The sequence below is a fragment of the Macaca nemestrina genome, chromosome 4, assembly GCF_043159975.1.
Source record: "Macaca nemestrina isolate mMacNem1 chromosome 4, mMacNem.hap1, whole genome shotgun sequence".
NCBI lineage: Eukaryota > Metazoa > Chordata > Mammalia > Primates > Cercopithecidae > Macaca > Macaca nemestrina.
Window position 1 is genome coordinate 30,655,837 of NC_092128.1, and position 15,419 is coordinate 30,671,255.

Below are 15,419 nucleotides of genomic sequence, written 5' to 3' on the forward strand. Positions count from 1 at the left end.
AAACTCACACTTCCATCTGCCGCTCATCTGCCTCTGCTCACACTCCGCTCCTCAATGCCATCTCTTCCTCACACTGGTCCTTGCCAGCTCCTCTCTCTCTTGCTCACTTTCCCCATCAAGGGTCCTTGGGTTCATGCACACACTTCCCAAAAGAGCAGTCCAAGTCCCAAATACCCCAGCCAGTCTCTCTATTGGCCTGTCTATTGGTCTTTCTCTCTCTCTTCACACGCGCGCGCACACACACACACACACACACTCGTGCACATATGGTCCTTTTCTATGTGGCAGCTCTAAATGGAGTTGGGGGGAGGTAGGAGGGAGTTTAGGGAATACAGCTCCAACACTTCTTTGATTTTCCTCAGCAAGGATAACCTCAGCCCTTTTACTTCATAAAGAGGCCAAGACTTCGTTTAGAGGACTCTTTCCTTTTGTCTCATGCCTCGTCTCTTACCCAGAGTGGGTTTCCCAGGAGGAATCCAGGTAGAACCTAATGGCTACACCCTTCAGTTCTAAGTCTTGGTATTGTGGAGACTGAAAGGCAAACTCACCTTCATTCATTTATTCATTCATTCGATCTCTTAAAGAACATTTACTGAATGCCTACGATGTACTAGGTTCTGGGAATAGAGAGGTGAACGAGGTAGACACCAGCCATGAATTTATGAAATTGAAAGCCTTTTGGGGGAAGGCAGATGTTAAACAACTAATGACATAAATAATCACAATAGCACAGGTAATTAATTATAGTTGTGACAAGTGCTAAGGCCAAGAACTATTTTGTAAGATGAGAAGGTTTGGCTTGCCAGGCGGAGTGGAGCTAGAGGGATGGGATATGGAAGAGGCTGGCTGAGAACAGCCCAGCCCTCTCTTACTACCTTTCCCAGTTCCTGCACAGTGATGGATGAGGAGGAGGCCAGCAGTTTATTTCCCCTGGAAGCCACATTTCTGGTGTGATGCAGGGTACCACAGCTCCTGCTATTTAATAAAGAATGCTGCGTGTGTCTTGGGTAGATGGATGAGCAAATATTCCTGAGGAAAGAACCATTGCCCGCCCTGATAGAAATGGATTGGAGGGGATGGGGCTGAGAGACAGATCGGGGAACCAGGTCTGAACCATGGGGAGGGTAGAAAGGGTCAGCTGCACTGTTGTCCTCCCAGAAGAGCGCAGAATCCTGCACTGTGGGTGGCTGCTGCCCCCTGATGGGCATAGAGACGCAGTTTGGTTTGTCCTAAATTAAGGAAGAGTTGGATCAGAACTATTTAAAACAGCATTTGTGGAGGGTCTCACAAAGGAATATTGCAACAATCTTCTCAGGATTGTTTTCCTTGTGCAGACTGCAGCCAGGACAGGGAAGGCTTCCCCTAGCTGGGGTTCTAAAGCTCACAATTTAATCTTTGGGGGTAGAATTTTAATTCCTAAGGTGATAGGAGTGGGCAGGAGGGAAGGAGAAGGAAGAGGGGGGATGTGGAGTACCCAACCAACTTTGTTAGATGACCCATCCCATTGCCTTTGTCTATTTGTTTCTCTTTATCCTGGATAGGATTAACACAGTAGCCTTAAAAATCTGGTTTGTATTTCAAAGCTTCCTTTCCTGCGTAATTTTTTAAAATTTATTTTTAAACTTTTATTGTTGTTTTGAGATGGGGTCTCACTCTGTCACCCAGGCTGCAGTGCAGTGGTGCAATAGCTCATTGCAACCTCCATCTCCCCAGGGTCAAGCGATCCTCCCGCCTCAGCCTCAGAGTAGCTGGGACCACAGGCACATGCCACCACACCCAGCTAATATTTTGTATTTTCGGTAGAGACCGAGTTTCATCATGTTTCCCAGGCTGGTCTCGAACTCCTGACCTCAGGTGATCTGCCTGCCTTGGTCTCCCAAAGTGCTGGGTTACAGGCATGAGCCACCACACTGGGCCTACAAGGCTTTTTTTTTTTTTTTTTTCTTTTTTCTGACTTTCTGGAGGGCCAAAGAATGATAACATCTGCTTATTGTGAGAGTGTTCTGAGAAAGCCAAACCTTTAGCAGAAAAATGCCTGGGGGAAAGCTTCAACAGACAGGGCCCTTCTCCATCACAGTGCTCTTGCTCACTCCTCTCGTCAAACAAGGGCAATTTTTCAAGAGTGTTAATGGGAAACCACTAGGCATCTACCTTAAGGTCCTATTTTGGCTCCTTTTGGCTTGGTTTTGTTTCCTAATCTTAAAAAATCTTTAAAGGGCTCACATTTTTCTTCAATTACTAATATATATATGTATGTGTGTGTATATATATGTATATGTGTGTGTGTATATATGTGTGTATGTGTGTGTGTGTGTGTGTGTATATATATATATATATATATATATTTTTTTTTTTTTTTTTTTTTTTTTCCCCGAGATCGAGTCTTCCTCTGTTACCCAGGCTGGCGTGCAGTGGTGCGATCTCAGCTCACTGCAACCTGTGCCTCCCGAGTTCAAGCAATTCTCCTGCCTCAGCCTCCTGAGTAGCTGGGATTACAGGCATATGCCACCACACTTGGCTAATTTTTGTAGTTTTAGTAGAGACAGGGTTTCACCATGTTGGTCAGACTGGTCTCAAACCCTTGATCTGGTGATCCACCCACCTTGGCCTCCCAAAATGCTGGGATTACAGGCGTGAGCCACCGCCCCTGACCGTGAGTTGTATTTAAAAAAAATAACTGTGAAGTTTTATTTTAAGCATAGGTTACTTACTTTGCACTAGAGCTTCATAAATCTGATGTTTAGTGTCCCCCAATTTCCACTCCCATCACTATCAACCACTCCCATCGCTATCAACCTGTCATCTAGCCATCCAAAATGTATTGAAAATGAATAGGGGTTGAGGAGATCATGAAACTTAATTTTCACTATAGTGCCTTATAAAAGGTACTAAACCTATAAAGTTTTTGAGTTTTCTATCTGCCATGTTACTACCATTTCAAAGTAATGATTTGGCTGGGCTCAGTGGCTCACTCCTATAATCCCAACACTTTGGGATGCCGTGGTGGGAGGATTGGTTGATACCAGGAGTTTAAGAATAGCCTGGGCAACATAGGGAGAACTGTCTGTACAAAAAAATAAATAAATTAGCCAGGCATGGTGGTGCACACTTGTGGTCCTAGCTTCTCAAGAGGCTGAGGTGGCAGTATTGCTTGAGCCCAGGAGATCAAGGCTGCAGTGAGCCGTGATGGCACCACTGCACTCCAAGCTGGGTGACAGAGCAAGAGTCTGTTTAAAAAAAAAAAATTTTTTTTTAAATGGCCTTGGGTACTTTTTTTTTGAGCTAGTTGTTCTGCAAGGTGTAGCTCTCTTGCACCTATTCAGGTTCTGAGCCCAGTAGCATGGCAAACGCTCTCTGTATTCCAGAACCAGGAGCACCCAGATCTCCTGGCCAATTAAGATCTCTCAGCCTTGGGTCTGTCTGATGAGCTGACTTGAGGCAAAGATCTTCTGTTTCTAGGAGGACCTGGGTTCTAGGTCTCTGTGTTTAAATTGGATGTTATGTTTGCTTTGAGTGTGTTCGATGTGGTCTTGCAGTGTGTGTGCTGTGATGTATTTGTAAGAATTTTTGGACTAATAGTCTTCCCAGCCAGGTGTGGTGGTTCATGCCTATAATCCTAGCACTTTAGGAGGCTAAGGGGGGCGGGTTACTTGAGCTCAGGAGTTTGAGACCAGCCTGGGCAACATGGTGAAACCCTGTCTCTACAAAAAATACAAAAATTAACCGAGTGTGGTGGTGCACCTGTAGTTCCAGCTACTCAGGAGGCTGAGGCAGGAGGACTGTTTGAAGCTGGGAGGTCGAGGCTGCAGTAAGCCGAGATCGTGCCAGTGCACTCCAGCCTGGTTGACAAAGTGAGGCCCTGCAAAAAAAAAAAAAAAAAAAATCTGTTTCCCCCACTAGACTGAAATCTCTATAAAGGCAGGGACCCTGTCTTTTCTTTGCTTACCAATTTTATCCCTAATGCTTGGCTCATGGTTGGAGCTCAGGATATATTTATTGAAAGAATAATTGTGTACGATCTGTGTCTATGTGTATTTTAGTAGCTACAATTTGTTTGTTTGAGGCTGAGGTGACAAACAACTGATGTTCTCCGAAAATGAGAATCGTCCGAATGATGTATATGGTATATCTACGTCTACGTCTTTGTGTTCCGGTTGTGTTTTATGCACGTAATCTGGGAGTTTGTGGAGGCACTTCAGAAAATATTAAACACCCAATATATCAGATCCTGAGTTAGGCCCGGGGCAAAAACGACTTCTCCTGCCTGTCCTGCTAACTTTGGGGAGGATCTGGAGGTGAGATTTTTAAACAGGGTAGAAATTGTTTGTATATTTTTATTTTTTATATTAAGAAAAAAAATTACCTTTTGGAGGCTTTCCGGCAAAAACCAGAAAGCCTGCTAGTCAAATTCTAAAAAAGCTGTAACACTAGGGTAGAAATTATTGATGCCAAGTTTACACAAAAGTAGCGAGGGCGATGCTAGGGCAAGGGGCGGAGCCCCGGCCATTCCGGAACCTTTTATCACCTTCCTGACCATGTTTTCCTCCGATCTCTTTTGAGCAACGAGCACTTCCGGAATCTCTCGGCACGTGAGCTTGGTTGTCCTACCAAAGCCAGCCTCTCGGCTCGCGTGCGCCGGCCTAGTTTGCTCGCGTCCTCACGCGCTTTGGGTTTCCCGGTCTCATGGCCAGCCTGACCTTATTTGTGGGCCGCCTCCCGCCTTCGGCCCGCAGTGAGCAGCTGGAGGAACTGTTCAGTCAGGTGGGGCCGGTGAAGCAGTGCTTCGTGGTGACTGAAAAAGGTAGGGGGCGGGGCGGTCGAGAATAATGCTGGGGTTTCCCGCGAGCGAGGGCACCTTCCCAAACTTCAAGGAGCCGTATCATCCTTTACCCGCCCCGAAGAGAAGGGACTGGGAACTGAGTTTCTTTTCCAAACTGATTCTGCCTTAGATGCGTTCATAGGGGTCGGTTTATGAAGGGCAAATCATTCCCTTACGTTTCTATAGCGCTTTCTGTTGATAATGCGCGCTAAGAATGAAAATAGTTAACTAGAGCATCAGTAAGGCTTATTGAGAGTCACCTGATTGGCAGGTACAGTGATCAGTTTGGTACAGGTTATCTCATTTAATTTTCTCAGCAATCTTACCGGATGTAATCTCATTTTACAGACAGGAATTCGGGATTTAGGGGAATTTAGTAACTTTAAGTTTGTACAGCTATTAAGTAGTGGACCCCCAATTTGATCCTTAGACCTGGACATCTTAGCCAGGATGCTATCCACTCGTTCATTCATTTATTCAGCATATACTTAATACCCACTGTGTGCCAGGAAGTGTTGTAGGTCGTGGGGATGCAGCAGTGCACAACACCAAACCAAAAAAATCTTCGATCTTATGTCTTCAAGGTGGGGAAGACAGCCAATAAACAAATAAGCCAACTGTGTAGTGAAAATGATGTCAAATGCTAAGGAGAAAAGCCAGGGAAAAGGGTTAGAAAGTCTATGTGCATGTATGTAGTGGGGAGAGGGGGTGAAGAGTGGCAGTATAGATAGGGTGGCCAGAGAAGGACGGACTGAGGTGAGAGAGTGAACACATGCCTCTCCGGAGGAAGAGCAATTCAGGAAGAGAAAACAGCAAGCTCAAAGGTACTGAAGCAGAGGTGTGCCTGGTATATTGGAGGAGTGGTTAGGAGGACAGGGTGACTGGAGTGAAGTGAGTGAAGGGAAGAGAATTAGGAGACCAGATCTAGAGTAGCAGATCATGTAAGTTTTGTTTGTTTGTTTGTTTGTTTTTTTAGACAAACTCTCGCTCTGTTGCCCTTTCCCCAGGCTAGAGTGCAGTGGCACAATAACTGCAAGCTCCGCTTCGCAGGTTCACACCATTCTCCTGCCTCAGCCTCCCTAGTAGCTAGGACTGCAGGCGCCCTGCCACCACACCCGCCTAAGTTTTTGTATTTTTAGTAAAGATGGGGTTTCACCGTGTTAGCCAGGATGGTCTCCATCTCCTGACCTCGTGATCCGCCCACCTCGGCCTCCCAAAGTGCTGGGATTACAGGCATGAGCCACCGCGCCCGGCCGTTTGAGGTTCTTTTTTTTTTTTTTTTTGAGACGGAGTCTCACTCTGTCACCCAGGCTGGAGTGCAGTGGCAGGACGGATCTCAGCTCACTGCAAGCTCCACCTCCCGGGTTTATGCCATTCTCCTGCCTCAGCCTCCCGAGTAGCTGGGACTACAGGTGCCCGCCACCTCACCCAGCTAGTTTTTTGTATTTTTTAGTAGAGACAGGGTTTCACCGTCTTAGCCAGGATGGTCTCGATCTCCTGACCTCGTGATCCACCCGTCTCGGCCTCCCAAAGTGCTGGGATTACAGGCGTGAGCCACCGTGCCCGGCCCGTTTGAGGTTCTTTTGTCAGGGCCTCAGGCATTTATTGCTGATCTATTTTGAGGAGTGACTGCATTATTGTGTTCCGATTTTTGAAGCCACCATACTGTCTTAATCCATTTTCTGTTGCTTATAAGAGAATACCTGAAACTGGGTGCTTTGTAAAGAAAAATTTATTTCTTAAGTTCTGGAGGCTGAGAAGTCCAAAGTCTAGTGGCTGTATCTGGTGAGAGCCTTCTTGTTGGTGGGGACTCTGCAAAATCCCCAGACAGTGCAGGGCATCATGCAAGGGGGCTGAGCATGCTAATGCGCTTGCTCAGGTCTCTCTTCCTCTGCTTATAAAGCCCCCAGCTCCACTCTCATGATAGCCCATTAATCCATTAACCCATTAATCCATAAATTGATTAATCCATTCCTGAAGACCGAGCCCTCTGATCAGTCACCTCTTAAAGACTCCACCTTTCAATACTGCTACACTGGGGATTCAGTTTCCAACACATGAAATTTGGAGGACACATTCAAGCCATAGCATATACCTTAACTTTCCTGCCTTCTTTGGTGATGTTTTGTTCTTTATGATGTTGAGTTCTTTGAGGGCCTAGTATGTCATGGATTCTCTGTGTTCTTGGGATTATCAAGAGAGAGGGAAGAAGAGGAGCTAACAGCAAAGACACCAAAGTAAAAGAGGAGGAAGGCTAACAGTTTCTAAGCAAAGTGGGGAGCTTATACCCACTGATACCACCCTTGTTTCTCTCCCTCCTGAGACTTTTGGCAAACTGATAGCAAGATGGGTTGGCAGTATATCCTGTAGCTTAGGCTTTGAGGATTTACTCATTTAGTGGTCTTGGCTTGTGATTCTGTCCTTTTCACACTGCTCCTCCCCTCCCTCCCCGCTCCATTATTCCAGGGAGTAAGGCATGTCGAGGCTTTGGCTATGTCACTTTTTCTATGCTGGAAGATGTTCAGAGGGCCCTCAAGGAGATTACCACCTTTGAAGGTTGCAAGATCAACGTGACTGTTGCTAAGAAAAAACTGAGGAACAAGACAAAGGAAAAGGGGAAAAATGGTGAGTTTCTAGTAATCCAAGGAAGTTTTTCTCTCAGGGTGAGGAGGAGCACTATGAAAATGAAAGAGGGAGGCATGGAGGTAGCTTCTAGAACTTAAAGCTTTTTGCATTTCTTTTTGATCTCCAAAATCATCCAGTGTATCGTGATACTCATTTTAGTTCTTTTGTTGCATCTCAATCTGAAAAATCTGGTATTCCTTGGTATTGCCACACTTAACCCTGTGGTAAATGCTATCTGTCACCAGTAGCTTTTTTTCTGTGATTGTGGTGTAGAAGTGGGTGATTTTCGAGCCCTTATTCCATTACCTCTTATTTTTTAGAAAACTCAGAGTGCCCAAAGGAGGAGCCGAAGGCTAAAAAAGCCAAAGTGGCAGATAAGAAAGCCAGATTAATTATTCGGAACCTGAGCTTTAAGGTAAGTGAGAGAGAAAATGAACATTGCATGTTTTGAAGGCTTTTAGAACCAAGATGTGATCATTAGTAGAACTCCTCACCAAGATAGTATAATTGGGCTTAATTCCTTCTGGGAATGAACCTTACGCCTGTTGAATTCAGAAAGTGGGCCTATGTAATAAGGGCACTAAGTGTGAAGCTGCTTTCCTTTTTGGGGGAACTACTACTGAAAAAGAAAAGGCAGAAAAAGCTCTCAGACATCTGTCTTTTTGCCTCTTAGATACAAAGTTAAATGTCTTCTATTTAGAAACATTTGATGTCCTGGTCTCAAAAGTAAAAAACGAAGTAAACATATTTGTGTTTTTCATAATTAATGAATTTAGTAGTTGATGTTTTATGTTAATTGCTGTGATTGTATTTCTCTTTTTCTTTCTTCACTTTTGGCTTCAGTGTTCAGAAGAAGACTTGAAGACAGTATTTGCTCAATTTGGAGCTATCCTGGAAGTAAATATCCCTAGGAAACCAGGTACTAATGAACCTTCACTTGCTGTGGATTGTATTAGTTAACATATTACCCTTGAACAAATATGTATGATATATATGAAATATCTGGCACAGTGCTTGACAACTAATGAAAACCCAAATAATGCTTTTATTCCCCTGATGATATTTTCCATTGAATCACAATTAGTTTTAGAAGGCGAGTTAGTTCGAGAAAGTGCATTGCTCTCCCCAAGTCCAAGTCAGAGTATACTCAGGAAGAAGATGTAAGCAATTGCTTTGGGGAAGGGGCTGGCCTGCTGGCAAGATTTGGACTGTCTTTTGGGCCTGAATTGCAGTAAATTTCCTTCTTAGTATTCTGGCTACCTCCTGCCGCCTCTCACTTCTTTGTACATTTGCACACAGATGGGAAGATGCGTGGTTTTGCTTTTGTTCAGTTCAAAAACCTCCTAGAAGCAGGTAAAGCTCTCAGAGGCATGAACATGAAAGAGATAAAAGGTAAGCTTTCTATACCCATATCATTGACCCAGATATTTGTGGTGTTTTGGTGAATTAGTATAGTAACCCATTTTCTGCACTTTCAAAAGACGTTTGCGTTATTGAGAGTCTCATTGCTAATATGGTAGCTGTTTAGGTGAAATATTCCTAGAACTTGATCTTAGGGTTAAACTTGAAAGAACCCTTACCAGTGTTCTTTCTTTTATTTGGTGAGAGTGTCCTGGGATTTAAAAATCCCTAGTGAAAAATGTCCCTGAGATAATTGCTGATAGATGCAGGTTGGTATCTAAGTTCCTCCTTGGTTATGATCACTGTTCAGCATCTGTGGGCTATTTATTAAACTGACTGTGACTTATATATTGACTTATAAAGTACTGTGCCTAAAGAAGTTATTGCCGACCAGGCGCGATGGCTCACACCTGTAATCCCAGCACTTTGGGAGGCCATGGCAGGTGGATCACCTGAGGTCAGGAGTTCAAGACCAGCCTGGCCAACATGGCGAAACCCTGTCTCTACTGAAAATACAAAAATTAGCCAGGTGTGGTGGTGCACGCTTGTAATCCCAGCTACTCGAGAGGCTGAGGCAGGAGAATCACTGGAACCTGGAGGTGGAGGTTGCAGTGAGCCAAGATGGCACCACTGCATTCCAGCCTGGGCGACAGAGCAAGACTCTGTCTCAAAAAAAAAAAAAAAAAAAAAAAAGTTATTGCCTTAGAAATGTCCTAGCTTCCAAGTAGGGTGCAGATTATTCCAGAATGCCTATTTTGATTCCTGATAGTCTAAGTGGGAACATAGTTCTAATTCTTTATTTTTTAACTCTATCTTATCCCAGGTGTGGTGGCTATGTAGAAAGGCAAAATTTGTGTTCATTGATTGAAAGGTTAAGGGTTAAAAGGAGTAGGCAGCAACTAGGAGCTTTGTTTAAAGACCAGCATTCCCTGCATTGGCAGTTTCTTTGTCGCCACTGGTTCCATTATTGTCTGTGATGACTAGGGGTCATTTACAAAGGTAGGGATGTTAAAAGGACAGCCTTTCTGTTGCCACTTTTCTGTTTGACAGGGCGGACGGTGGCTGTGGATTGGGCTGTGGCAAAGGATAAATATAAAGATACACAGTCTGTTTCTGCTCTAGGTAAGATGTGGTAGTGTCGGGTGAGTAGGGGTGTTGTATAACCTGGGCGAGAGTATTGAAACAACTCCTGTGTTCGTGATAAAAGTGTAGGAAAAAGGTCGGGTGCAGTGACTCATGCCTGTAATTCCAGCACTTTGGGTGGATCGCTGGCAGTCAGGAGTTCAAGACCAGCCGGGCCAACATGGCAAAACCCCATCTCTACCAAAAATACAAAATTAGCTGGGCATGCTGGTGGGCACCTGTCATCCCAGCTACTTGGGAGGCTGAGGCAGGAGAATCGCTTGAACCTGGGAGGTGGAAGTTGCAGTGAACTGAGATCACCCTACTGCACTCCAGCCTGGGTGACAAAGTGAGACTCCATCTCAAAAAAAAAAAAAAAAAATGTCGGAATGCTGAGGCAGGAGAATTGCTTGAACCTGGGAGGCAGAGGTTGCAATGAGCTGAGATCACACGATTGCACTCCAACCTGGGCAACAAGAGCAAAACTCCTTTTCAAAAAAAAAAAACAAAAAAAAACAAATGTAAGAGAACCTGCTTGTCAGAGTAAGACTATTGTGGAAGATTAACCAAAGGAATGAGACTGGGCTTTCAGGGAAAACTCTGAATTCCTGCTGGTTCAGAAGTGAGTCCAGGTCTGTTTGTCAGTTCATATTGTACCATTTGGTCCTCTGGTCCCAAAACCTAGGCTCTTTTGAGTCTAAGCCCCCTCTTGGGAGTGGCTGTGAGTGAGCCTGAGTTCATTGTCCCCTTTACTTGCTGTTCTTTCCAGGCTGTGCATAATAGGAGTGATGGAACGTGAAGAATAGAGAAACTTAAAACTTGAGGTTTAGAAAACCTCAAGGGTCTCAGAGAATAGAATGTACTGTTAAGCCACCAGGGTCTCAGAGAATTGAATTGAATTGAACTGAGATAAAGTTCATGGCTTGGCTTTGCCCCCTAGTGAGCATTTTGCTGGCTGTGATGTACAAATGGTAGACTGTTTGGAGAGACTCAGTTGCCACTTCTTTCAGTCTGGGCCAGGTGAACCTTCAGGCTGATGAATGGGACAAACTCTAAAGGAACCTGGGTGATGACAGTTTTATTTCTGTTTTTGCTTTTTCTTTTCTTTATACTTTCTCCTGTTATATACAGGAAAAAAATATACGAAGTTCTGTAAAACAGATGAAACCAGAAACTTGGAATATTGGTTACTTTTGTTAAAATAACATCATTTTGGATATTAAATGAATTCCTACTTTCTTTCCCTCCCTGCATAGGTGAGGAAAAGAGCCATGAATCTAAACATCAGGAATCAGTTAAAAAGAAGGGCAGGGAGGAAGAGGATGTGGAAGAGGAAGAAAACGATGATGATGATGAAGAAGAAGAAGAAGAAGAAGAAGAAGATGAGGTTGATGATGATGAAGATGAAGATGAAGAGGAGGAGATTATAGAATCAAATGTGACCAAGCCTGTGCAGATTCAGAAGAGGTAAGCAGCTCAGCCTTTTCTGAGATGGCAGAGGAAGATTCAAGATTGCCTCCGAGAGGAAAAATTCTCCTATCTTTTTCTGCCTGCATCATTGCAGAATTGACATGTGTAATGAAATTGAATAGGCCTTCTGTCAGCCCACATCCTTAGTTCTGATCTGTGCCATTGCAGAGCATTCAAGAGAGCAGCCCCTGCAAAAAGCAGTGAAGATCATTCTGAGGAGGACAGTGACCTGGAGGAAAGCGATAGTATTGGTGATGGAGAGGAACTGGCTCAGAGTGATACCAGCACTGAGGAGCAAGAGGATAAAGGTTCGTTTGGATTTTCATAAATCTCTTTAGACTTTACAAAAAGTTACTGAAGTTACGGAAATGAGCATCAGTTCTGCTTAGACCTCTTTTTAAATAGGACTCTAAGGTGTTCTAGCAAATTTATGTTAAAATGCTGAAAAGGCAACCTTTATACTCCTTTCTCGCAAAGGTTTTTTTTGTTGTTTCATTTTTGTTTGTTTTGTTTTTTAAGTGAGTTTTGGAGTGGTGTTTGAGGGTTAACGTTCTTAGGGAATTGAAAACCTAGCTTGATGCTGAGATTCTGCCTCTCTCTCTGGATCATGTAACTTGATTGAATAACCAGATAAACAGCATCTTATACAGATAATATAGATGGAATAGATGATATAACCATCTCAACACCAAGGTAGATTTTAAACAACTCCTTTGAGTTGAGATAGGGATAAAGAACTGTTTCATCAGTTCAGACTGCCATTACAAAATACCATAGACTAGGTGGCTTAAACAGCAGAAACTTGTTTTCTCACAGCTCTGGAGACTAGAAGTTCCAGGTGCCAGCTAATTCCATTTTGGGTGAAGCTCTCTTCCTAGCTTGCAGACTGCTGCATTCTCGCTATGTCCTTGCATCATGGCCTTTTCTTTTTATGCTTGATGAGGGGAGAGAGAGAACAAGTAACAGTGAACTCTCGTCTTTCTTTTCTTATAAGCACAGCAATCCTATCAGATTAGGGCCCAACCTTAAGACCTCTTTTAGCTAGCCTCAGTTACCTCCCTAAAGTCTCTGTCTCCAAATATATTTGGGGTTGGGCTTCAGTGTATAAATTTTGGGGGAACACAGTGCATTCCATAACAAGGACCTCTTTGAACATGTTGTAAAACTTTAGCCAATCCTTATTGCTACCTTTATTGAGAATAAATTCAACTTGTTTATTGAGGAAGGCAGGTCATTACAGAATGAGAAATGGCTAATAACTGGTTCTTTGATTTGTCTGGGTGGAGATTTTTATTTCAGCTATTTTTATTCTGATTCCATTTCAGTAAGTCTGGCATGTTGGTTTGACCACATAAGAAATCTAAGGAAATAAACTTTTTCTGTGAGGAGAGAATGGTATACACCTTAGAATCAAAGAAGCTTTTACGCTGAAGGGACTCTGAAATCCTGTATTCTACAACCCACAGTCAGCTGTCTCATGCCGTTCTTTCACCTGAAAAACTTATAGGACAGATAAATGATAATGATTAAAAGTTAATAAAAAACACAATACAGAAGAGTGTAATACATAAAGTAAAAGTTCCTCACCAATACCCACAATTCCCCAAAGTAATCACTGTTGTTTCTTGTGTATTCTTCCAGATATTTTCTTTGTATATATAAGCATGTATGTCTGCTCTTGAAAACAAACAGTGCGTCCCCCTTATACGCAGATCCTGAGCTTCTTAGGGAGCTTCCCCAGAGACAACCAAGGTTATTTGTTTCTTGTGTATCTAGAGATATTTTAATACATTTATAAGCAAAATGCACACATATACATTCAAAATATAGTGTAATTTATAATTTGTGTGTGACTGTATGTGTATGTTTTTTCCTCAAAGTTTCCCACGTCCTATACAGTATTTCCAGAAAGTTTGCACTGTCACAGTAGTATATGGGAATGTCTTTTTCCCATACCGTTACCACATTGGATTCCATCAGTCTTTTTGATTTTGTAATCTATTGGTGAAACATAGTATCTCATTTCTTGTGCTATGTTTTCTTTAATTAAGAGTGAGTTTGAACATCTTTTCATGTACTTAACATGTCCTTTGTCTATTTTTATTTTTATTTATTTATTTTTTTTGAGACTGAGTTTCGCTCTTGTCACCGTGGCTGGAGTACAATGGCTCAATCTCGGCCCACTGCAACTTCCACCTCCCATGTTTAAGGGATTCTCCTGCCTCAGCCTCCCGAGTAGCTGGGATTATAGGCGCCTGCCACCATGCCTGGCTAATTTTTGTATTTTTAGTAGAGACGGGGTGTTCTCATGTTGGCCAGGCTGGTCTCGAACTTCTGACCCCAGGTGATCAGCCCACCTCAGCCTTTCGAAGTGCTGGGATTACAGGCGTGAGCCACTGCACCAGGCCAATCTTTATAACTTAAGAAGTTAGCTCTTTGTCATGTGGCTTACACTAATCTCTTTCAGTTTGTTTTTCTTTTTACCTTAGCTGTGCAAGTCTCAAACAAAAAGAAGAGGAAATTACCCTCTGATGTGAATGAAGGGAAAACTGTTTTTATCAGGTATGTCTTTCTGTCTCCAGAATTGCTTTTGCATGGTCTTCATAAATCTCTCCTCCTTCTCCTCCTTTTCCTTCTTTTTTTGGCACTAGTTCTGTTACCTAGCCCAGAAAATTAGATCAAGCACATCTGGTCCCAGCAACATACCAAACAATGAGAAATGTAGGACAATCAGAACTATAACACAGAAGACAGATAGCATGGGTCCTGACATCTTGTCTTCATTTAGATTTCATGCTTTGTAATTGGGTTGGCATCATTTGGAAGAAATCAGTTCAACTGTTAGAAACATCTTGCTTCCAGCCTTTGTTTTAGGGGGAGTGCTGGGGAGGAGTGACACTGCTTGTCTCAAATGATTTCTCTCTTTATGCCTAAATTATCTTCTGATGCAGTGTCCAGAATAAAGTAAGGCATCTCATCTGTTTCCAGGAAAACTGGGTGGGAGTGGGGGTGGAGATAGGCTTTATTTCATGTTGCTGTTGCTGTTTGGCTCTACTGACTGCAATAGATTGCTGCTTTATAAGGTCAGGGTGTCTTCAGTATACCTCAGGCATGCCTTCTAGCCCTTCTGAAGTACTAGTGTACTAGGGTCATTTGCATCTGATTTTAGAGGTATATATTTTATCTTCTTGTACAATCTTTTAAAATTATTTTCTTGGGTGTGGCGGCTCAGGCCTGTAATCTCAGCACCTTGGGAGGCTGAGGCAGATGGATCACTTGAGGGCAGTTCGAGACCAGCCTGGCCAACATGGTGAAACCCCGTTTCTACTAAAAATACAAAAATTTGCCATGCATGGTGGCATGCACCTGTAATCCCAGCTACTCGGAAGGCCTGAGGAACGAGAATCGCTTAAAACCCAGAGGTGGAGGCTGCAGTGAGCTGGGGTTATGCCATGGCACTCCAGCCTGGGTGACAGAGCAAGACTCTGTCTAAAAAAAAAATGTTTTCTTATACAATTTATGTTCATTCTAGGAAATTGATGAAATACATGAGCAAAAGGTGAAAAAAATTAACCTTAATCACTACTCAGAGAACACCTACACTACATGCCCACATCATAAAGATTCACAGAGGTGAATTTATACATGCTATACTGAAGCCCATTTTCTCACCTAACTGCATGTCTTTCCATGTATCTTAAAATTTGTATTATTTGGAACTGCCATATAAATAATTTTGTATTCGTGGAAGATCTGTCTAACAGGAAGGAAGAAATGTCACAGTGAAGAAGAAGCCTGTGACCTCAGTACTAAGGATACCATTCCTTATACACCTTTTAATTAATAAAGAACTTAGGGAAATAAAGGGGTGGAAGAGAGAAAACCATGTCTATCATGAGGCAGATTAAAAGAAATAATGTAGCTAGGATATGTCTTATTGCAGAAAACCTTTTTTGTCTGGGTTATCCATGAAATAGAATCA

At 43.0% G+C, this 15,419-nt stretch overlaps 1 protein-coding gene and 1 non-coding gene across 4 annotated transcripts in view; one reads left to right on the forward strand and one right to left on the reverse strand.

The window, feature by feature from the left end:
- Window positions 1-4,368: 4,368 nt before the first annotated feature.
- On the reverse strand, window positions 4,369-4,430 carry LOC112425599 (U7 small nuclear RNA). Its single transcript, XR_003016716.1, has one exon. It is a non-coding gene; the product is annotated as a U7 small nuclear RNA (small nuclear RNA).
- A 169-nt stretch (window positions 4,431-4,599) lies between these two features.
- Window positions 4,600-15,419, forward strand: part of LOC105474673 (RNA binding motif protein 28) — a 55,197-nt gene continuing 44,377 nt past the window's right edge. Inside the window, exons 1-9 of one of the 3 annotated variants that reach the window (XM_071094542.1) lie at window positions 4,601-4,801; window positions 7,286-7,444; window positions 7,765-7,859; window positions 8,288-8,363; window positions 8,744-8,836; window positions 9,896-9,967; window positions 11,224-11,434; window positions 11,606-11,745; window positions 13,927-13,999. In XM_071094542.1, the coding sequence (XP_070950643.1) occupies window positions 4,684-4,801; window positions 7,286-7,444; window positions 7,765-7,859; window positions 8,288-8,363; window positions 8,744-8,836; window positions 9,896-9,967; window positions 11,224-11,434; window positions 11,606-11,745; window positions 13,927-13,999 (1,037 nt within the window). In that variant the 5' untranslated portion in view covers window positions 4,601-4,683. Of the gene's footprint in view, window positions 4,802-7,285; window positions 7,445-7,764; window positions 7,860-8,287; window positions 8,364-8,743; window positions 8,837-9,895; window positions 9,968-11,223; window positions 11,435-11,605; window positions 11,746-13,926; window positions 14,000-15,419 lie in introns of all 3 variants that reach the window. The other 2 variants (XM_011729504.2, XM_071094543.1) reach the window with 2 other exon arrangements.